The sequence below is a fragment of the Elephantulus edwardii genome, unplaced genomic scaffold (genome assembly GCF_000299155.1).
Source record: "Elephantulus edwardii isolate Elephantulus edwardi_28Jun2011 unplaced genomic scaffold, EleEdw1.0 scaffold00077, whole genome shotgun sequence".
NCBI lineage: Eukaryota > Metazoa > Chordata > Mammalia > Macroscelidea > Macroscelididae > Elephantulus > Elephantulus edwardii.
This window is the reverse complement of record NW_006399827.1, coordinates 7999427-8022290: the sequence shown is the minus strand read 5'-3', so window position 1 is coordinate 8022290 and position 22864 is coordinate 7999427. Positions and strand designations below refer to the sequence as shown.

Here is a 22864-nt window from a genome sequence, read left to right as displayed (position 1 = left end):
CTGACTTTGACAAGCACTGTGGCAATTGGACAATTAAAACAGACATTCGGATGGCGGGGAAGAAGAACAAACTGGGGAGGAGGGTGGAGAGAATGGTGCTGCAATGAAGGAGTGAAAGCCCAGAATCCCTGTGAATGTTCATTGAAACTAATAAAATTTAATAATAATTAAAAAAAAGTGCAAAAAAAAAAGTTTCCTGTCAAGGACATCTCCAGAGTACTGAAGAGCAATGATTTAAGTCTGAAGACTAAGGTATGCCTGATTCAGGCCATCGAGTATAGTACAATTCATAGTGACTCTGTGAGCAACAGATCTGAAGTCTGTGCCATCCTCATCATCTCTGACACACTTGAGCCCATTGCTGAAGTCACTGTCATTCTGTCTTACTGAGGGTCGTCATCTTTTTTTTTATATTAAACATTTGTTTTATGTGCACTCTCTACTAAAGACCACTGTTACAGCCACTGTGTCAATCCATTTTGTTGAAGGTCTTTTTCTCTTTCTTTCTTTTTTAAAAATTATTAAATTTTATTAATTTTAATGAACGTTTACAGAGATTGTGGATTTTGAGGGTCATCATATTTTACTCTGACCCACCACCTTTCCAAGCAAAATGTCAGTCTCTGAGGAGTAGCCTCTCCTAGCAATATGCTTGAAGTATGTGAGATGGAGCTTTGTCATATTTACCTCCAAGGAACATCCTCATTGCACTTTTCTAAGACATATCTGTTTGTTCTTTTCTAGCCCCATTTATAGCTTACACTTTGTAAGTGAAGAACATGAAAACACCTCATGTGCATATATAAGAAAGAAATGCTCTTAACAGTTACAGTCTTCATTTCCAAAACTGATCATGTGGTTATAACTGATATTTAGAACGACCTTCTTCTATAAACCATTTGGAATTTACTTGGCCTTAGCAAGTGACTCAGTTAGTCATGGTTCTTTGCCCTGGAGGGGTGACCCAAACTTTTATTCTTAAAGGGTCTGGACCATAATTAGTCATGTCAGAATTGGGTTGCTTTAGTTTTCCATTGGTAGAACTATGAAGTGACTTAAGAAATATCCTGAATTCCGCACATATTTTTCTTTACTTCCATTATGTAATATCAATCTATCAATCCGATTTCCCTGTGATAATCAGGATCCATCACATCAGACAACACAGTAACTCCTTTCTTTGCCTGTTGAACCAGAAGCATGAGCAATTCCAAGTGGCTGAGTGGCATTCTTAACTTTCAGTTCAGTGAAACCGGTCTTTTGCCTCAAGTGGCAGTTTTCCTCCCTTTGAAACAAAGACTTCCAGACCCAAAGAATATAGGATGCAGAGACAGGAAACAAAAATTTTGTGAGCAGACCACTACTGGTAACAGTCAATGATACTACTACCCCTTGATTCTTGGCCTTCTGAATCCTAACCATGGCAGAAAATAGTCCCATGTACTGGACACTGGTTTAGAGCATATCTAGCCCATTTTATTTTATTTTATTTTTTAAAAATGTTTTAAATAATTTTAATGAACATTTACAGAGATTTTGGATTTCCATTCATTCATTGCTGCACTTCTCTCCCCCCCCAACCCTCCCCCCCCCACCCCAGTTCCCTCCTCTCTTTGAAAAGTAAAACAAACACTCTCTTCCTGGTACACAATCTCCCCACACCCCTCCCACCACCCCAAGTACATTCCACTATGCAAACTTAATTGTGGACTCTTGTGATAACCATAATACTCTATCATACATCGATTTTAAATTATTCTCTCCATCTGTTTCAGTGCAGTGTACACAATTTATCCAGTTTTTCTCAGCCTTACCACAACCCTGATATCAGTTCCATTTTACAGCAGTGGCACCATGCAATATTTGTCCTTTTGTGACTGAGATATTTCACTCAGCAAAATGTCCTCCAGGATCACCCATTTTGAATAATATTGCATGAGTTCCTTGTTTTTCAATGCAGCGTAGTAGTCCATTGTGTGAATATACCACAACTTCTCTATCCATTCGTTTGTTGATGGGCACCTGGGTTGTTTCCAACTCCTTGCTATTGTGAACAAAGCTGCGATAAACATGGGTGTGCATAGATCTGCTTGGATGTCAGTTATGGTCTCTTTGGGATATATTCCCAGTAGTGGAATCGCTGGGTCAAATTGTATCTCTATTTGCAACTTTTTGAGAAAGTGCCATACCACCATCCTCAGTGGTTGCACCTATTTTATTTTATATACAGCCTGTTGAAGAACATTATCCCAACCCTGCAAAGTATTGTCACCTAATTGATGTCATAACTATGTCTTTTGAGGATGATTCCGTTGTTCTATCAAATCAGTTGCTTCACATTGAAGGAGAGCTTGGTAAAACCCATGCATTCCATGAGCATGGGCTCACTACTGTGCGTCATTTGCTGTGAGTGAATTATTTGATTTGAGGTGATGCTGGATAGGATGTCATGATGGTGAAAATGGTTTTATGGAAGTCCACTAATAGTAGTTTTTCAGAAGCATTGAGTACAATGCAGGGAAGACAAATTCATATTCATAGTTAGAGTCTACTTCAGTAAGAATAAAACACCGACCTTTCCATGATATGAGTGTGCCAGTGTAATAAACATGCCATCAAGTTGTTGGCTGATCACTTGGAGCTTAAAGAACTGAAGAAAAAACTAAAGCCTCAGTCACAATATTGAATGATTCTTTGGAAAGAATATTGACTTGTACATTTTATTAGGCAAATATGTTGCCAAAGACCCATTTAAAGTATCAAAAGCAAGGATGTCAGTTTAAAGACTAAGGTGTGCCAGACCCAAGCGATGGCATTTTTTAGTTGCTTCATATGTGCCTGACTACTTACCTATATGATTCCTTGGATCAACAACCTGCTTTATCTATTGACTTTGATTCATCAGCCTCTGTGCTGTGGACCTGGGACTCAACAGCCTCTATAAATTTGGAATTATTCTTTTCTTTCTCTTATCTCTTTTTCTTTCTGTGTAACTATGTTTCTATCTATCTGATGCCCTACACCATGGGAAGTTGCAATGTGAACCCAAACATGGTGCATCTCTGGTGGTTTGAACCTACAAGTCACTCCAAGGAAGAAAGATGGGCAATCTCTTGTTATATGATTGACTGCCTCTGAAAACCCACTGGAGAATCAAGCTCTTTTGATTCTCTAGAGAACCTAGGCTAAAATTTTAGTGATTGCCTCTCTCTTGCTACCTGTCTTAGTTGTCTACTGCTGCTATGCCTCTCTCTTGCTACCTGTCTTAGTTGTCTACTGCTGCTATAACAGAGAGACCATGGTAGATGGACTTAAGAAACAGAAAGATTTTATTTTACAGTTTGTTGTTGTGTGCCATTGAGTTGGAACCAATCCATAGCTCACCCTCCAGCAGGTTTTCAGAGAGAGAAAGTAAACTGAGAGATTGCCCATCTTTCTCCCATGGAGCAGCTGGTCATGCTGTTGAGTTCTTTCTCTTTCCCTTTCCCCCTTCCCCTCTCTCCTCTCTATTCTCCTCCTTCCCCTCTCCTCTTTCCACCACTGTCTTTTCTTTCTCCTCCTCCTCTCTTCTTCCCTCCCCTCCCCTCCCCTTCCTTCTCTCTCTCTCTGGAAAGCCCTTGTTTCCTTCATCATCTGTAGGATGTTCCCAGGAGATTTCCATGTTCCTAACTTTTCAAGAGATCAAGGAATTTGTGCAAGAACGTGAGTCCAGTTCTTTCTAAATGGTACTGAATTCAGTCCCTCCAACCACCCCTTGGCTTTCTTTCCTTTTTTATTTCTTTTTCTTTTTTTTTTTTTTTTTTGGAGTGTACCTTCAAATCAGATCTGACTGGTACGGGAGGAGATTGTCCCTCCTTTTCCCGGCAGAGCATCTGGTGGATTTGAACCGTGTGCCTCTGGGATTGTATTTGGAGCTCCTTGCCACTAGGCCACCAGAGCTTCCCTCCTTTTTTATTTCTAGTGAGATAAAAGTTATTACAGGACACATCCCAGGGAAATGATTTTTATGTTGGATTAGGGCTGTGATGAGACTAGGGGTATTGCGTTCCACTCTAAATCTTTTTATAATACTTGGCTTATCAAATAATGGGGGATCATTATTTCGCTTCCACAATAATGGTCTTATACGGTATTTGTCTTATACAGTATGTGTCCTTGTGGGACTGAGTTAGTTCATTTAGCATAATGCTCTCCAATCTCTCTCAAGTGAGGTAGTGATTTACAAAATCATTGCTCCTTCGTGCTGCATAGTATTTAATCATGTGAATATACCGTAATTTCTTCATCTATTTGATTATGGTTGGACATTTACGCTGTTTCCATATTCTTGGAATGGTGAATAATGCTGCTATTAACACTGGCGTACAAGTCTCTGTTTGTGCCTCAGTTCTCATTTTCTCAGAGTATATTCCGAAAGAGATACTTCACAAGTAGAACCAATGTTAACTTTTGCTTGAATGTTTTATGCCCTCCAGTGGCTAAATATTGTAACAGCAGAAAACAGCTGACAAGCTTGTTGACAATTGGCACATGACAGCAGGTCATTGATACACTGTTAAAAAGATAATTCCATTAATGAATTTTTAGCAGTGCAAGTCAGAATGCAAAATTTGAAAAAAATGAAGTAGGAAAATCTGAACTTTTGAGTCTTGACAGCCCGTGTGCATTGTCTATCTCCTCACATGAAAACAAATACATAACATTTATCTGATTGGTATGTGTTCTCAAGTCAGCTGACCAATAGTGGCCTGATGTACAATAGATTAAAACCTTTCCCCATCCTTTGCTGTCCTCATGATCTCTGCTGTGCTTAACCGCATGCTTGCAGTCACTGTTTTAACCCACCTCATTTAAAGTCTTCTTCTTTTCCACCGAGCCTCTACTTTTCCAACCATAATGCTCTTTTCTAAGGACATGCCCCTCCTGATAATATGCCCAAAGCAAGTATGTGAGAGGAAATCTTACTACTCATGCTTATAAGCAGCACTCTTGGTGTACTTCTTCCAAAACAGAGTTGTTTCTTTTTTTGACTGTATATATTGTTGTTGTTATGTGCCATTAAGTCGCCTGTGATCCATAGCAACCCTGTGCACAAAAGCTCTGACTCCTGCCCTGTCCTGAGCCAGTCTCACTGACTCTGACACATCTACCCCCACTGCCTGAGCCCTTTTCCTGAGCCATCCCTCCTCCCTTCCGAGCATGATGTCCTTCTCCAAGAATTGGTCCTTCCTGGCCACATGCACAAAGTACGTGAGAAGGAGCTTCAAAATCCTAGTCACCAAGGAGAAACTTGGTTCTGCCCTCTCTAAGACAGACCTGTTAGTTTTCTTGGCCGTCTATTGTATGTTCAAGACTTTTCTCCAGCACCATAAGTCAAAGGAATCAATTCTTCTTCTGTAATTCTTAGTCACGTCCAGCTTTCTGATGCATAGCAAGTAATTGCTAAAACTATGGCCTGGATTAGTTGCATCTTAGTTTCTAGACTGTCGACAGTACATTTAATACTTTCACCAATGTCACAGCTCTTCCATTTCCCTTATTCATTATCCAACTTTCACATGCATATAAAGCAATTGAAAAATACTATGGTTTGGGTCAGGCATCTCTTTTCTTAAAAGTAGCATCTTTGCTCTTTAGCACTCTAAAGAAGTCTCTGACTACAGCAGATTTATCACTGTAACAGTGTTGGTTTCTTGACTCCCTGTTTCAGTGGATATTGACAGTGTATCTGAGTAAAATTAAATCCTTGACAACTTCAACTTTTACTTTCAAATTTTTTTAATTATTAATTTTAATTAAAATTTACAGACTTTGGATTTCTATTCATTCTTATTGCACTTTTCTCCCTGCTGACCTCCTGCCCCAGTTTGCTCTTCTCTTTGAAAAGTAAAAGAAAAATTCTTTCATTGTTATACAATACCTCCCCCCAAGTACACTCCACTATGCAGCCTTTGTTCTGGACTCCTGTCATGACAATAATACCTAATCACATATCTCTTTGAAACAGTTCTTTCCCTCATCTGTTTACATTATAAAGCAGTATAAATAATGCAGTATACATTATTTATCCCATCTTTCTCAGTCTCCCCCCAACCCTGATATCAGTCCCGTTTTTCAACAGTGACACTATGCAGTATATGTTCTTTTGTGATTGAGATATTTCACTCATCATAATGTCCTCCAGGATCACCCATTTTTAATATTTCATGAGTTTCTTATTTTTTAGTGCAGCATAGTATTCCATTGTGTGAATATACCACAGCTTCTCTATCCATTCATTTGTTGATGGGCACTTAGGTTGTTTCCAACTCCTTGCTATTGTGAACAAACAAAGCTGTAATAAACATGGGTGTGCATATATCCACTTGGATGTCAGTTATGGTCTCTTTGGGATATATCCCAGTAGTGGAATTGCTGGGTCAAATGGTATCTCTATTTGCAACTTTTTGAGAAAGAGCCATACCGCCTTCCACAGTGGTTGCACCATTTTACACTCCCACCAACAGTGAATAAGGGTTCCAGTTTCTTCACAACCTCACTAGCATTTATTGTTTGCTGTTCTGTTAAATTTTGCTATTCTTACTAGGGTGAGATGATATCTCATAGTTGTTTTAATTTGCATCTCTCTTAGAGCCAGGGATTTTGAATATTTTTTCATGTGCTTGTTAGCCTTCTGACTGTCATCTTTGGTGAAGTGTCTGTTTATATCCTCTGCCCATTTTGCAATTGGATTGTTATCTTGTCATGGTGACCTGTTCAGTTTTATAAGGAATTGTTAAGCTGTGTCCCATAGTGGCTGTATGTATGAATGAACTTTCTCCTCCTGGTATTTGGTATTATTACTGATTTTTATTTTGGCTATTATGAAAGCCTCCTTGGAGGCTAGGATTTTGAACCTCTGTCTTACATACTTTGGGCATGTGGCCAGAGGGCCTGATCCTTGGAGAAGGACATCATGCTCAGAAGGGTGAAGGGATAGCACAGGAGAGGAAGACCGTGGATGAGATGGATATCTACAGTGACTAGGGCAATGGGGGTAGGTGTGCCGGATTCAGTGAACCTTGTTCAGGACAGGGCAGGCTTCAGAGCTATTGTACATAGGGTCGCTATGAGTTGCAGGCAACTTGACGGCACATAACGACATTTTGAAAAATATTTCATTGTTACTTTGTGTTTCTCTAATAGTTATTGAAAGATGTGCTAGTGGTGCAATGGTTAAGAACTTTGCTGCCAACTGAAAAAGGTCTTCTGGAACCCATCAGCTGCTTTCAAGGGTAAGACTAGTCATTTACTCTAGTGAAGATCACCGACTTAGTAAAGAAACACTATTGGTTCTTTCTCACTCTGTGACATATGGTTGCTATGGGTGTGCATTGACTACATTGCACAGCAAATGACTGATGCTCAACATTATTTTTCATTCATTTGCCATTTGAATATACTCTTTAAGTGAGGCCACCAGATTTTGCTAATTTTATATCTGGGCTTTTGAAAAAATGTTGCGTTTTGAGATTTCTGTGTTTTCCTTTAGTGGATATGTGTTTTGCCAGGATTTTCTCACTTTGGCACTTGCTTTTCATCCTCTTCATAGGATCTTTACAGATAAAAACATTTTAATTTTCACAAAGGGCACATTTTCTCTTGTATTCATTTTGCTCAGGTGTCAAATCTCATAGATCTTTGCCTATGTCCTGTGGTGGCCTCATTCATAAGGAGTTGTGCTGCTGAGCTGTTTGAATCCACCAGAGGCTCCAAGGGAGAAAGATGGACAATCTCCTCCATGCAGGTGATGTAAGCCTTGGAGACCCAATGGACTTGGTTATGAGCCAGCTATATTGGTTGTGGTGTTTTTGTTGTTGTTTTGTTCTTTGCCATCCAATCAGATCTGACTGGCACAGGAGGAGACTGCCCCACCTTCTCCAGGTAGCATCTGGTGGATTTGAACCAACTGCATTCAGGAGTGCAGCACACATTAGTAGGTTGTTGTTATATGCCTTGAGTTGCCTGCGACTGATAACTTTATGTACAGTAGCTCTGAACCCTGCTCTGTCCTGAGCCAGTCTCACTGACACACCTACCCCTATTGCCCTAGTCACTGTTTCAATCTATCCAATCCTGGGTCTCCCTCTCCTGTGCTGTCCCTCTACCCTTCTAAGCATGATGTCCTTCTCCAAGGATCAGTCCCTCCTGGCTAAGTGCCCAAAGTACGTGAGACAGAGCTTCAAAATCCTAGCCTCCAAGGAGAAACTTGGTTTCACTCTTTCCAAGACAAATCTATTTGTTTTCTTGGCGGTCCATGGTATGTTCCAGACTCTTCTCCAGCACCACAACTCAAAGGCATCAATTCTTCTGTCATTCTTAGTCATTATCCAACTCTCTGATGCGTTCTGGGCACAAGTACTTGCGAATACAATGGACTACATCAGGCGCACCGTAGTGTCTAGACCAACATCATTGGTTCTCAGTGCTGTGGAAATATCCCTGACAGCAGATTTGCCCAGTGCAATTCCTCTTGGACTGGTGGAACATCTGTTATTTCTTTCCAAATACACAGATACAGACTGCCTTTTAGACAGCCTTCACACCTGATGCCGAACCTACTCCTGTTGTTGTGTACTGTTGAGTTGGAACTGATCCGTAGCTGATCCTTCAGCGAGTTTTCAGAGGTAGTAAATCCCATGAGAGGAGACTGCTCATCCTTCTCCCTTGGAGCAGTTGGTGGATTCGAATCACGTGCCTTTGAGATTGCAGCCAGCTTCCTTCCACTAGGCCACCAGAGCTCCCTGAACCTACTTCTGGAGATAAGTTTTCAACCAAAAGTAACCTGCTTCTCTGAACAAATCAACCATTAAGAGATCAATGGGCAGTATTTGCCCAAAACAGTTCAGAAGGCGGGCAGGGTCTCAATAGAAGGAGCTGGAAACCTGTTATATGAGGGGACGGTACCCAATGTGTGGAAACAAAGTGTGGACAAGTTAAATAGAAATTTCCACTTAAAGGGCATGCACAAGAAAGGAACGCCCACATATAAACACATCTGACACTTTCCGTCTCCACGCAAGGTCCGATCGCTCCCCGTCGCAGAAGCTAGTTTGCTTGCGAAGGAAGTGATTCCTATAATCTCACACAGTAGAGGAAGCACCCGCCAGCCAATCACCACACTCGTGCCGGAAGTTAAAGAGCGGAAAGCGGCGTCCTCAAATGACATCCTCCCCGCAGAAAGGATGCTGATGGTGTTCTGCAAAATGGGCTCCCCGGCCTTGCACTTGGACAGAAGCGTTCCGGGCGCAGCTGCGGGGAACCTGGGCCGGCGCAGGGCGTTTCCGGTGCCGGCGGCAGGGGCCGGAATCCAAGCCCACGCAGCTGGAGGGGTAAGAAGGGTTTGGCTCCTGAAGACAAAGGAAGAGGTGGTGTAGGGCTGGGGGCGAGGAGGGTTGGGGGGATCCCATTTGGTAGGCAGGTACGGGCATTCAGATGGTTGGGAAGGGTTGGGGGGACGTTTATCAGCAGGTGCAAACCTGACCTTGCACTTCCCACACCACGTGGACTCCCCTTTGTCCCTGATTGCCTTTATTATCTCGCCAAGACCTTATGGGGTGTGCATTACTTATCTCCGCCACCTCCAGTGCTTGGCACATATTTGGTGCTCAACAAGTCATTGTAGACTAAATGGCTGGTATTTGTGCCACGGATTGGAAGGAAGGAATACTTAACTGGGGCTCTTTCTAGGTCTTTTGGGGTACCCATACTTGCCTAACCCTTCACTCTGGATTCGCAACGCAGTCTTGGAACGTACTCCTTTCGATCCCCACCCCCAACCTCCACCTCTTTTCATAGCCAGATTCTCAATTAAAACATGCTGTTTGCTTGTATTGAGTGTTAGGCCCTCTGGCTAGGCACTGAGCAGACACACAGAAGCAACATCCAGCTCTGTTCTGGCTATTCACATTCTCTGTTCACAGACTGTTGATGAGGCAAGCATAGAAGAAGAAAATTCAGACACAGTGTATGTTAAATTTAAGTAAACTATAAGAGCTAACCCCAGGAGAAAGACTTAAAAACATTTGCTGCAGATCATAGGCTACAGTTTTCAATATGGGTTACATCTCAATATAAAAACAAAAATCCTCACCCTTGGGACATTAGGCAAAATCATAATACATGGAGAAAAGATTGAAATTTTCAACTGTTTCACCTTACTGTGATTCACAGTCAACACCATAAAATCAAAAGACTTGTTGCATTGGGAAAATCTGCCTTCAGGGACCTCTACAAAGTGCAGTTTGAAGACTAAGGCACCCCTGACCCAAGCCATGATCTTTTCAGTTACTTGCTAAGTATCTGTAGTTGGATAATGACAAAGGATGACAGAAAAAGAATAGATTCTTTTGAGTTGTGTTGGAGATTACTGACTAACTTCTGGACTGCCCAAAGAATAATCAAGTATGTCTTGGAGAAGGTGTAACCAGGGTGCTCCTTGGAGGCAAGGATGGTGAAACTTTGTCTCACATACTTTTGGTATGTTGTTAGGAGAGGTCAATCCTTGGATAAAGGACATCATTCTTGGAAAGGTGGAAGGTCTACAAGAAGATGGATTGACAGTGAGCTCCAGGGTATCAGAGATGGTGAGGATGGTGCAAGATATGGCAGGAGGATAGTCTGTTTTTCAGAGGGTTGCTACAAGTCATAGTCTACTCAGAGGCACATAGTAACAACAAAGCTAGGAAATGGTACTGCTAGAGGTGGAGGGACAATGCCTGGATGAGAAGATACGATAACTGGGGCTGGTGTAAGTAGAGATGGGTATGTCAGAATCAGTGAGACTGGCTCAGTACAGGGCAGGCTTCTGAGGGTCGCTATGAGTGTGTGAGTTGCAAGCATATAACAACAACATCTACAATAAGGATTATCTTCCAAAATGAGGGACTGCCTCCATTCTGTTGAGACAGGGTCCAATTTTCTTTTCTTTAAAAGGTCTGAAGTAGATGCTTTCTAAGCTTCATTTCAGTGTGATCTATGAAATGACAGTCCTATATCAGATACTGGGATTAGCTGTGAGATCCTAGTGTTAGCTCCCACAGTCTATTCTTTATTAGTCATAATGTCTGTTGCCTCGTTTGTTAGTTTGGGGAGAATCCAGGTTTATTTCCAATGTCATGGGCTCTAACCATATTTGATGACCCCTTTCCTTAAAAACTAGTATTTCCATGTATGGTTGGTTCCAGGAGTTACCACCTGCTAACTTTGGAGGCCATTATTTATACTATTACAGTTCCAGAGAGGGTTTTTTTTTTCAAATTGTATAGGCACCATTGCATTTTAAGGTGTAGCACAAATTGAATCAGGCTAAAGCTGGGAAATCTGGATTCTGGCCCTGACTCTGGTACTATGCATTTGTTTTCCCATTTGTAAAAGAAAAGAGTTGTAATAAAAGAATCTTTAAAGTCTCATGCAGTTCTAGTACTGTAACTGTGGTGGGAGGTCAAATCTTATTTTGCAAAGGTTTGTATCAGACATCATTTTTTTTTTTTTTGAGAGTGTCAAAGGATAAAAATACTCACGGATACTTTATTGATGACAGACATCATTTTTATATTGTCATTTTCTCTAACTGGATTATTACTGAGAAAGGTGATGCCTTATTTTTACAATTTTCTTTTTTTTTAAATTAAATTTTATTAGTTTTAATGAACATTTACAGAGATTTTGGGTTTTCATTCATTGTTGCATAGAGTACAATTTTCATAGTCTCTTCTGACATCCATATTGGTCTTTCTTTTCTGTCTGTGCAATGACCTTTTACTCTCTTCATGGATAATTTTCTTTTTCTTGTTATGTACCATCAAATTGGATCTGACTAGTACAGGAAGAGATTGTGCCTCCTTCTCCAGCAGAGCATCTGGTAGATTCAAACCTTGTGCCTTCAGGATTGCTGTGCAGTTTCTTGCTCATAGGCCACCAGAGCTCCTATAGTTAATATTTTTTTTCTTATTATACTAGTTTATTTACAAAATTTGAGTACGTTGTTTTCCAAAACAGATTCTTAAAATTTCCCTCGCCCTCCCACCCACCAAATTGTACAACCTCATGATTCATCCCCACCTCCCCCTGCACATCCTCATCCCTCAGCTTCCACCCTCCCCCCATGGATAATATTCTTGATGTCTTCCCACAACTCATCTGATCTTTGATTATTAGTGTTCAATGCCTCAAACTTATCCTTGAGATGGTTTTTAAATTCAAGTGGGATAGACTAAAGGTGCATTTTGGTTCTAATGGACTTGCTTTAATCTCCTTTAACTTCAGTTTAGACGATGTCTGTTCCACAGTCAGCACTTGGTCTGGTTTTGACTGCTGATACTGAGCTTCTCCAACAATTCTTTGCACAGATGTAGTCAGTCTAATTCCTGTGCAGACCATCAAGTGAGGTCCATGTGTAGAGTTAGGTGCCCTTTGTGTTTCTTTTAAAACATTTTTGTGATGACTAAATCACTGAGTGATCAAAATTCAGTCATTCATTCTCTAGCCTCATTTCTGTCAATAAGTTCGTATTTACCAACTGCCATTCCTTCTTCATTGTTTCCAACTTTTGCATTCTAGTCACCGGTTATTATTAATGCATCTTGATTGCATTTTTGGTCAACTTCAGACAGCAGAAGTTGCTAGAAATCCAAAAAAAAAAAAAAGAAGTTGCTAGAAATCCTCAGCTGCTTCTGTTTTGGCTTTAGCTATTGGTGCTTATTCCTGAGAAATGGTGCTACCAGCAGGTCTTCCTTGCATGCACATGGGTAGTATCCTGACGCTCACAGCATTGTACTTAAGGGTAGATCTTGAAATGGCCATTTAAACTATGAACACAATGGCATTCTTTCTGAGTTTTTCATTCCTAGAATCATATGTTTGATTCAGAATGGCCAATGGTAGACTACCTCACCTCGCCAGTGCCTAGTATATTAATCTTTATGTGTTCTGTTTCATACTTGACAATGTCCAATTTTCATATATTCATGCTTTGTGCATTCTGTGTTCTGATTATTAGTAGATATCTACAGCTGTTCCTCCTCATTTTAAGTGTCTTCCTGTCTGAGGCTACTGCCTACAATAGCTATATCTGACTGTCTAACTGTGTAACTGTGCTCTATTGTTTGTAGGGTTTTCGAAGGCCTGTTAGTTCAGAAGTGGCTGGCAAGTCCTTCCTAGTGTGTCTTAACCCACCGATTCCTGGGGCCTGATTTTTTGCCAATGCCTTTAGTGTAGCTTGAAGAATTCCTTCATTACCGTTGGCTCTTGATCATATGCTACTTCCTGAAATATTAGACCAGTGTTGACACAAAGTTCTTTTTGGTACAGTGACTTCTGTGTATTTGCTCCATCTCCTTTTTGTTTGTTTTATTTTTCTTCCCTCTATCTTTTGATGCTTCCCAGATTGTTCAAGATTTTGCCCATAGTATCTCTCATTGTTGCAACTCCACTGTTGAATTTTTCAGTTCTCTCAGTGTGAGAAATGTCTAGTGATTTCTTCCCTTTTTATGCTCTGACTCCAGCTCTTTGCACATTCTGATACTTTGCAATGTCTTCTTGAGCTGCCTTTTGAAATCTTCTGTTCATCTCTTTCACTTTGGCATATATTCCCCTTGTTTTGAGTTCTTTTTATTTATTTTTTTTATTTTTTGTGTGTACCGACAAATCAGATCTGACTGGGACAGGAGGAGATTGCACCTCCTTTTCCAGCAGAGCATCGGGTGGGGTCGAACCACATATCTCTGGGATTACAGTGCAGCTTCTTGTCACTAGACCACCTGAGCTCCCTCTGTTTTGACATCTTAGCATTCTAGTGCTCGAGTTCCATGCCTCTGCTAAATCCAGCTTGAACTTCTCCAGTTCTCTGTCAGTGTCCAGTTCTAGCCATTTTTGAATGATTTTCCACAGCCTGTGATATTGACAGAAAGCAAAGGATACCAGAAGAATGTCTAATTGTGTTTTATTGACTAGCAAAGACATTTGACTGTTTGGATCATAACAAACTATAGTTAACATTGAGAAGAATGTAACATCTAATCATGCTCATACGAAACCTATACCTAGACAAAGAAGCTGTTGTCTGAACAGAGAAAGGAAACAGTGCCTGGCTTAAAATCAAGAAAGATGTGCGTCAGGACTATATTCTTTTTCCATGGTTATGCAATCTGTATGCTGAGCAAATAATTTGAGTAGATGGACTCTGAAAAAGAATGTGGCATCAGGATAGGAGGAAGACTGATCAACATCCCGTATTATACAGATGACACAGCCTTACTTGCTGAAAGTGAGGAGAGCGTGAAGTGTTTGCTGCAGAAGATCAAAGACTGTGGTATTCAATATGGATTACTTCTCAATATCAAGAAGACAAATATCCTCACCACTGGTTTGATAAGCAACATCTTTATTGATCGAGAAAAGATTGACATTGTCAACAATTTCATCTTGCTTAGATCCACAGTCAACACCCTTGGCACCCATGGTCAAGAAATCAAAAGACATACTTGCCTTGGAAAAATCTGCTGTGAAGGAACTCTTCAAAGTAGAGGAGCAGTGATGTCAGTTTGAAGACTAAAGTGCACCTAATTCAAGCCCTGAGCTTTTCAATTGTTATGCTTCTGAGAGTTGGATAGTGAATAAGGATGACAGACAGAAGAGGAATCAATGCCTTTGGGTTTTAGTACTGGAGAAGAGTACTAAGTATCTATCCTATGGACTGCTAAAAGAACAAAACAGCTATGTCCTGGGAAAGGTGCAGTCAGAGTGCTCCTTAGAGGCAGGATGGCGAGACATACTTTGGACATGTTAGGAGAGTAGAAGACCTAGTAACAACAGCCATCATTTGGCATTATTACTGGACACACAATAGATGCATAATAAAAGCTTACTGAGTCAGAGGGAATAGAAATGACAGTCCCTGTTTTCAGACCTTCCATCACTTTGGTGTATTAGTTCATACATGAAGGGTGGGGGGATGGAGATCTTGCCAGAGCTTTGGAGTTGACATGACTGATTAAAACCAGCTTTAGGCGGTAATCCTCTTGAGAAGGATAATGATGTAGGTCGGATATTCCCTGCCAGCTCATTCATCCACCTGCTTATCTGCAGGACCATGGCCAACAGCGAGCGCACCTTCATCGCCATCAAGCCTGATGGAGTCCAGCGGGGCCTCGTGGGAGATATCATCAAGCGTTTTGAGCAGAAGGGATTCCGCCTCGTCGCTTTGAAATTCATACAAGTAAGTGGACTTCACTCTTCATATTTGATTGCTTGGTAGGATAGAGGAAGAGTGGGTTGCGTTCTCTGTTTCTCTTCTCCCTGCCCTTTCAAACTTTTCCATGGTAATGTGGTGCTCTGGTGGCCTCGGAGGTAAGGAGTTACACTGCTAACTCAGAGGCTGGTGGTTTGAATTCACCAGCTCCACGGGAGAAAGATGTGCAGCCTCCTCTTGGACGATTTACAGCCTCTGAAAATCTGCTGGAGTTTCAGCTATGAGCCACTTCTGACTTGATGGCAATAAGTGAAATGAGGAAAGATGGTGGTGTGGGCGCACACATCCTTAAACTGCTCAGTGGTCCCACATCATGTCCAAATCTTGGAACAAACCTTGTTATTTAGGACTTTAAAAAATAGTCTCTCCTTTCACTTGGCAGCCCAGGGTGGCACTACTGACTGCAGCACCGTAATGTTTGACTTGGTGCTGGGCGAGTGTGAACTGGCCTCCACCTTCCTGAGCAAATAGTTTTGGAGAAATCCTCCATCTTGTTTTCAGCAAGGAATTATCTCCGTCAGTGATCGTCAGTGATCGGGTGTCTAGGATGGGGCCTGCGAGGGGTTATGCCCTTAGGGAGACTCACTTGAAAAAGACAATAGATACACCTTCCTGACACCTGCAAAGCAGCATTTTAATACATGCAGAGGAGTAGCTGGCCAAGAATCCTTCTTCAAACAAATATGAGATGACAGTTCAATCTCTCAATGCAAATAAATGAGGGGGCAGTCTTTTTCCCTTGGAGGAATCACCTTTGGCACCTCCTTGCACATTTTAAATTCTGTTTAATTTGCAATTTCTTTCCTGTGTGGTGGTTTAGAAAAATTGCTTTGAGATAAAAGTGAATGAATGGATGTTACTGCTGAGAGGAGAGCAGAATGGTTTTATTCAAACCATAAAAAAAAATACTCTCCAGAGGCTTTGCATATAAAATCAGGTTTTGAAGGTGAACTGCAAGTGTTGTTAATTAAGACCTTTACTGTTTTGGGCACAATTTTGGCCAGAGGCTTGCTCACAAATATCTTTTTAAACACTGCTGACAACCTGAGAGGAAGGCTTTTTTCTCTTCCTCTGGTTGTGCATGATGAGGAATTTGAAGCTTTTCAAGGTTAAGTGCCTGGTAGCATATTCAGGAATGTGGCTGGCTCCTTTTCTTCTTTACACAGTGCTGCTTATCAAGGGCATGGGTTTGATAAAGAATGAGAGGAAGGAGAAGAGGGAAGCCATCCTGAGTCCAAAGGATTATTTAAATCTGATGTGGAGGAGAGAGGCTGGGGGACGCTTGAGTCTCCCCTTCACTCTGTCCTTCCCGAAAAACAAACAGAACATCCTGTGATTACAGAGGGGAAACGACTGGAACCAACTAAGAGAATGAAAGAGTTATTCTCGTAAGGGAAGATGAAGTCCAGTCCGTGGTGTTAGGAGACCGCCACTGTTAACAGGTGAAGGGTGGGCTGAAGGAACATTGTGACCGTGCAATGGTCAGAAGTCTGTAAATTTTGACTTTCCATGAGATGAGCTGAATGTTCTGGACTTTTTTGGAAGCAAATCTCCATATTTGTATGTATCAGTGAAGTGTGCAGGAGGCCTCATCTAGTGCATTTCTGAACTGGAAAAACTAAGGAAGAAGTGGGAGCTCCTTACAAGAGTCTGTACAGTGTCAAAGGGAGAGTCCAGCCAAGTGGAGCTGAATTTCTAAGCAGATGGTTTGTTCTCTAGCTGACTTGAACTGTTCCACGTGCCAGCCTTGAAGTATGAGAGATACTTAATCATGCAGCAGCCAAGTCATTTATTTCTAGACATCATGTAGGAAGCTCTGGTGGCCTAGTTGACAAGGAGTGCACTGCCAACCCAAAGACACGAGGTTTGAATCCATCGGCTGCTCCATAGGAGACAGATGGGCATTCGCCTGTAATTTACATTTTTTGAAAACCCACTGGAGGGTCAGCTTTGAGTAGGTTCCAATGCAATGGCAATGATCTTTTAGATGTCATGTAGTTTTGGGTGGCATGCAGATACCGGTGAGAATCGCTTTGTCACTATTTTAGACCTTTCTCCTCTAAATAGATATAAAGCTTCTTGGCAGTTGGCATTGTTTATTCCTAATGAGATGCCAGGGCTGACATCTTACTCCAGAGTGTCCCAGGACTGCAACTTCATTGTGTAAATTTCTCTATATGTAAAAGGAGGTGATTGGTTTCAGTCCCCGTGTTCTGTGGCTTTGTTCTGATCAAGTCAAGGCCAGTAGGGGGAGAATTGGTACAACATTGAAGAAGCACTTTTATTCTCTGCTCCTGGGTCAGTGGTCAAGAATGAATTGAGTTCTAACAGGATCAGCAAGCTGAGAGCTCATAGTCTTTAGGGCAGAATAGGCAATGGGAGTTAATGAGATTGCGGGTTTGCTTTATAATATTTTAGGGGCACGGTTCTCATTCTCTGCTCTGGTATAGGCATCTGAAGACCTTCTCAAGGAGCACTACATCGACCTGAAGGACCGCCCGTTCTATGCTGGCTTGGTGAAGTACATGCACTCAGGGCCGGTCGTTGCCATGGTGAGTGTGTATGTGGGATACTGATAAGGATGGCTCGTTTGGGAGGAGAGAATATGATTCCTTACTTTTCCAGAGATATTTACCTATAATGCAAGGCCTTCATTGATGCACACAAACTGGGTCTAGGATATTAGGTAGGATGTGAGATGGCTTCTCTGCACACCAGAGACGAGGTTTCTGTGCTTTCTGAACTGGCCACCCATGGCTGAGAGAGGGCAGGAGAGGCCTGCCTGTGAGCTCATGGAGGGCAGCAGGATGCCTCCTGTTTATTGCAGTCCTTCTTCACCAGCTGTGTTCTGGATTTCACCTTCATGCTAGGCTCTCCTCTCCACACTGGGGAGGTAATCATGAAGGAGACAAAACTGGAGTCTGCTTTTGTTGCATACACTTCTTCAGGACATGGTGAGGGTAAGCAGATAATGAGTGAGTGACAAAGTCTGTGTATCATCTAGTGCTTTGTGATAAAAGAACTCTGGAGGTATATTCAATGCCTGCTACTCTGCTAATGAGAAGGTGCGAAGTGAGAAGTTCAGGGTTGTTGGCAGGGCGGGATCATGAGTCTTCAAGTATTCAAGGGTGCTGGGAAGCCTTGAGAGAGGTTCATGGAAGGTTTTACACTTGACATTTTAAAAAGTCATTTTGGGTACTGTGCCAGATAAGACAAAAGTGATGACAAGGAGACCAGTATTCCAAGTGGTGCAATATGTAGGCGCTCAGAAAAATAGTTACTTAATAACGAAGAGTGCCTTAATTGGGCTGTTTCTTTTTCTGACTTGGTTGTTTTCCTGGTTTTCTGCCGTGACTTGTTTACTTGACTACACCTTCTGTTCTTGAAGGTCTGGGAGGGGCTGAATGTGGTAAAGACGGGCCGCGTGATGCTTGGGGAGACTAACCCTGCGGACTCCAAACCTGGGACTATTCGAGGGGACTTTTGCATTCAAGTTGGCAGGTGAGTGCATAGTACATTTTACCAGCATCCAAGTGAGTGGTCAGAATTTGGGTTTCTGATGCTGGGGGTACATGTGAGGCACTATACAGGCTGCTTTTTAATTTTTAAATAATATTTTATTATAGGAAAATGTTTACATAGCAAATTATGTTAACAATTTATACATGCTTTGTGCCATTGCTTATAACTTTGCAGTATATCATCATTCTCCTAATTTCCATTCCATTTGTTCTAATTTCCATTCTTCTGATTCTTCTTGCCTTCTCATCTTTGTTTTTAGGTCACCATTAATCATACAGTTAGTTGTTCAAGGAGGCATTTGACTCATGGGAGATAATTGTTTTGTTTTGTAAGCTTCCCTGTTATTTGACTGAGACACGACCTGCAGAAATGGCTACAGTTCCAAGCTCAAGAGATGATAAGTCTCAGGGGTCCCTGTAGTTTTTATCCCGTCAGTAGGTCTGGGCATTTTTAGAGGGTTTTTTCCCCCCCTGCTGTTTCAGGGATTTTCTCTTGTGTCTCTGGTCAGAATGGTCACAGTGGGAGCATCTAGTTCTTCCGGCCGCAGATTTGAAGAGGCTCTGCGTCATGTGGGCTGTGGGTCCCATGGACTAGATTGTTCTTTGAGCCTTTGTTTTTCTTCATTCTCTTTTGAGCCATATCAACAGAAACCAGTAGATCTTAGATGGCTGCTCACAAGCTCTTAGGACCTCAGACACTAGTCTGAGGGTGCAAAGCATTACTTTGTGAACTGTATTAGGCTGGTTGACTAGGTTGTCCCTAAGATTTTAGGACCAAGCTTTCTGATCTCGTAAGCCAGTGCCAGGAGTTGTTGGGATGTGTCTAGGAGTCTCCTGTGCACTGTGTTATGTATGTGGAGATACATGCCTCACAGACATGTATCTGCACATGCTGAGACTCCCGAATGCCTTGTCGTACACATATATGCATCCATATTATCCTTGTAACTATACACATACTTTTGGTAGTTTTCACTGAGGTTGTAAAATTGTCTGTTGTTGTTGTTGACTGCTTTCGAGTCGAGCACAACTCATAGAGACCCTATGAACAAAAGGTCTGATGAGTTTCTGGAAACATGTTGTTTAGGAAGTGGATGCCACTCCCGCTTCCAGAAAATTGTTTATGTGGTACTACTTAGTGAGATTACTTCTTTCTCTTGTATCGTTCTTAATGTCTTTATTTTTACTTGGTCAAGTTGTGCTGATGTCACCTTTATTTGGAATTACTGCCAGTCTCACCACCAAAGTATTAAGTGTTTACTCCCTAGAACTTGATTCCTTGGCCCTTTCTTTCCTACTGTTCCTCATAAACCATCAATGAATTTTGCCTTCTGTGTGGTATCTCCTCTCCTCTTGATTTTTTATAATAGTGCAATATACAAAATTTGTCTTTTTGTGATTGACTTAATTAACTAATAATAATAATACTCTCCACATTCATCTATGTTATGTTTTGTGAATTCTTCATTGTCTTTATAGCTGTGTAGCATTCCACTGGATGTGCATACCATAGTTTATTTAGCCTTTCTTCTACTAATGGCCACTTGAGTTTTGTCTCCATTTATTAGTGTTTGTGAACAGGTATGCATATGTCTGTCCCGCTGCTCTGTATTGTATGCAGATCAATGTTTATTTTCTTGTTTATTATTTCTTTTTAACTTTTATTGTTAGTTGAGTTAAAATTTATGGAGCAAATCGATTTACTGTTCAAGAATTCGTACATTTGTTTCATGCCATTGGTTGCAGTCCCTACAATGTGAAATCACTCATCCACTCATCCTCTCTTACCTCTTCTTGCCTTCTGAACTTTGATCTGATTTCTATTTAGAGTTCACTGTTCTCTACTTAACTGGGTATTTGGTTTCAAGACCTTGAGGCTTTGGTCTTCAGCCTCAGCATCACTGTGGCTGTGTTTCTGTTGAGATTGTAGAAGCTGATACAGTGGAGTTTGCTGGCCAGAGTCCTTCCAGAAGGCTCTCATTATCCATGTCAGTGTGTCTCGGACAGAAAGGAAGTTTTTCATCCTTACATTAATAGCAGTGTATGGGTTTTTTCTTTGGACATTGTCTGCAATCACAAAGGCACGAGGTTCGAATCTACCTGCTCCTCTACGGGAGAAGGATGGGTAGTCTCCCGTTGTGTCATTAAACTGCCTCTGAAAGCCCACTGGAGGGTCAGCTGTGAGTGGGTTCCGGCTTGATGGCACATAACAACAACAGTTTGTATTGGGAGCTCTGATGGCATATCGTGTTGGGAATTGTGTGCCACCTAGACGTGGTGTCTCTCTGGCGATTTGGATCCACCACCTGCTTTATGGAGAAAGATGAGCTGTCTTTTCTCCTGCGATTTACAGCCTCTGAAAACTGGCTGGAGGGTCAGCTATGAGTCAGTCCACTTCGACGGCATTGACTAGGAGCTTTTGGTTGAACATAGAGGGGAGCCCTTGGGTGGCATGTACAGGTGAGCTAGCTGAAAGGTTGGAGGAGGACCATGCCCATCCAGAGGTGCCACAGAAGAAACCTCAACCAAACCCAGCACCAACCAGGAGGCCCAAACTCAGAGCAGCCCTTTACTGGGTTTCTGAAGCTATAAATCTTTAAGGCGGGATACTGTCCATTTTCTCTCGGAGCTGTGGGTGGATTCAAACTGCTGACCTTTTGGACTAGCATTCCAGCACGTTAAAACTAGGCCACCTGCTGGCAGTCTACTTCTCAGAAACTAAAACTCAGCCATTGAAAACATATGGAAATGAAAACTAATTTGCTCTGTAAGCTTTCATTGCAGTCACAATAAAATGATTTTTTTAAAAAAAAAAGCTTTTAAGACAGAAAACTCCTTGGGGAACCATGGTTCTACTTTGACACACAAGTTGGAGTCTCGCTTTCCTGCCCACAGTGCAAGGGGAGGGCAGGTGCTGGGCAGTTTCATCCTTCCATTCTTGATAACGTGGCAATCTCTTTCCCCACCAGAAACATCATTCATGGCAGCGATTCTGTGGAAAGTGCGGAGAAGGAGATTGGCTTGTGGTTTCGCCCTGAGGAACTGGTGAATTACAAGAGCTGTGCTCAGGACTGGATCTATGAGTGATGCTGCTGGATCTGTGAGCTGACCACAGAACTGTTCCCATTCCACTTCCCGCCAGGCCACAGGCAGGGGACAGGGCCGTAGCAAACCCAGTTATTTCTGGGGACTTCCTCGTAATCTGGAGAGTAACTCGTGAAGCTGTGAATGTTCCTTGTACAGTGTTAATGTGCTGCCGTCACATTAAAATCTTTTATCCCAACTCATTGATTGTCACTTTGTATTCTTTCTCGCATTTTCATGAATTCTCTTATCACTCACTCATTGTCATAATTGTTATCAAGCTCATAGCTGCCTCTTCATTGGGTTTCCAAGGCTGTAAGTCATGTAAGAGGAGATTCCTCAAATTTTTCCCGAGTTGCTGATGGTGGGTTTCAAATGTCAGAGATCCAGGCATTGGGGTAGCAGCACAGCTCTTTCCAGACTATACCATCAGGGCTCCAAACCTGAGGGGAGAGAGTGTGCAAAGAACCCAGAAGTGATCTGCTGCAGCCTGATGGTTACAATACAGTGTTCCAGTCGGAATTCCCTTCCCTGCAAACCCCAATTCTCTTCACTCCTGGCAGTGAGCAGGTATCTATTTAGGATCTGGGTTGGCAAGACTGCTGGGTACAGAAGAGTTTTTGGAAATAAAAAAAAAACTTCACTAGAGTGTGTCAGGGGCTCAAGTTGGTGGAGCAGTGTGAGAAGTTGTAACTAACTCCCTCCCCCCCAAATCAAAAAAGCTATGTGGACAGTAAGTCTAGATTCTTGGGATGACCTCAAAAACAGCAGAAGGAATCTTATATCTGTCTTTGGTTTGTTTTTGAATTGATTTGGCTCTTTTAATACAGATAAGATTGGATTTTACTTCTCTTTCAGTGCAGGCTGGAGATGGGTGGGGTTGGAGAGGGTGGCAGTAAGATGCTGATTCATGTGGTTTCTTCTTCTAATCAGTGCTATTTGGGATTTCCACCCTTTGGCAGCCTCCCAG

The 22864-nt window shown here is 41.9% G+C and overlaps 1 protein-coding gene across 1 annotated transcript; it reads left to right on the top strand.

The window, feature by feature from the left end:
- The first annotated feature begins 9348 nt into the window (after positions 1-9348).
- LOC102853885 (nucleoside diphosphate kinase A 2-like) lies at positions 9349-21897 on the top strand. Its single transcript, XM_006889275.1, has 5 exons — positions 9349-9371; positions 15127-15256; positions 17740-17841; positions 18678-18790; positions 21780-21897. The coding sequence occupies exons 2-5, from the start codon at positions 15131-15133 to the stop codon at positions 21895-21897; spliced, it is 459 nt and encodes a 152-aa protein (XP_006889337.1). The 5' UTR covers positions 9349-9371; positions 15127-15130.
- The last annotated feature ends 967 nt before the right edge of the window (positions 21898-22864 follow it).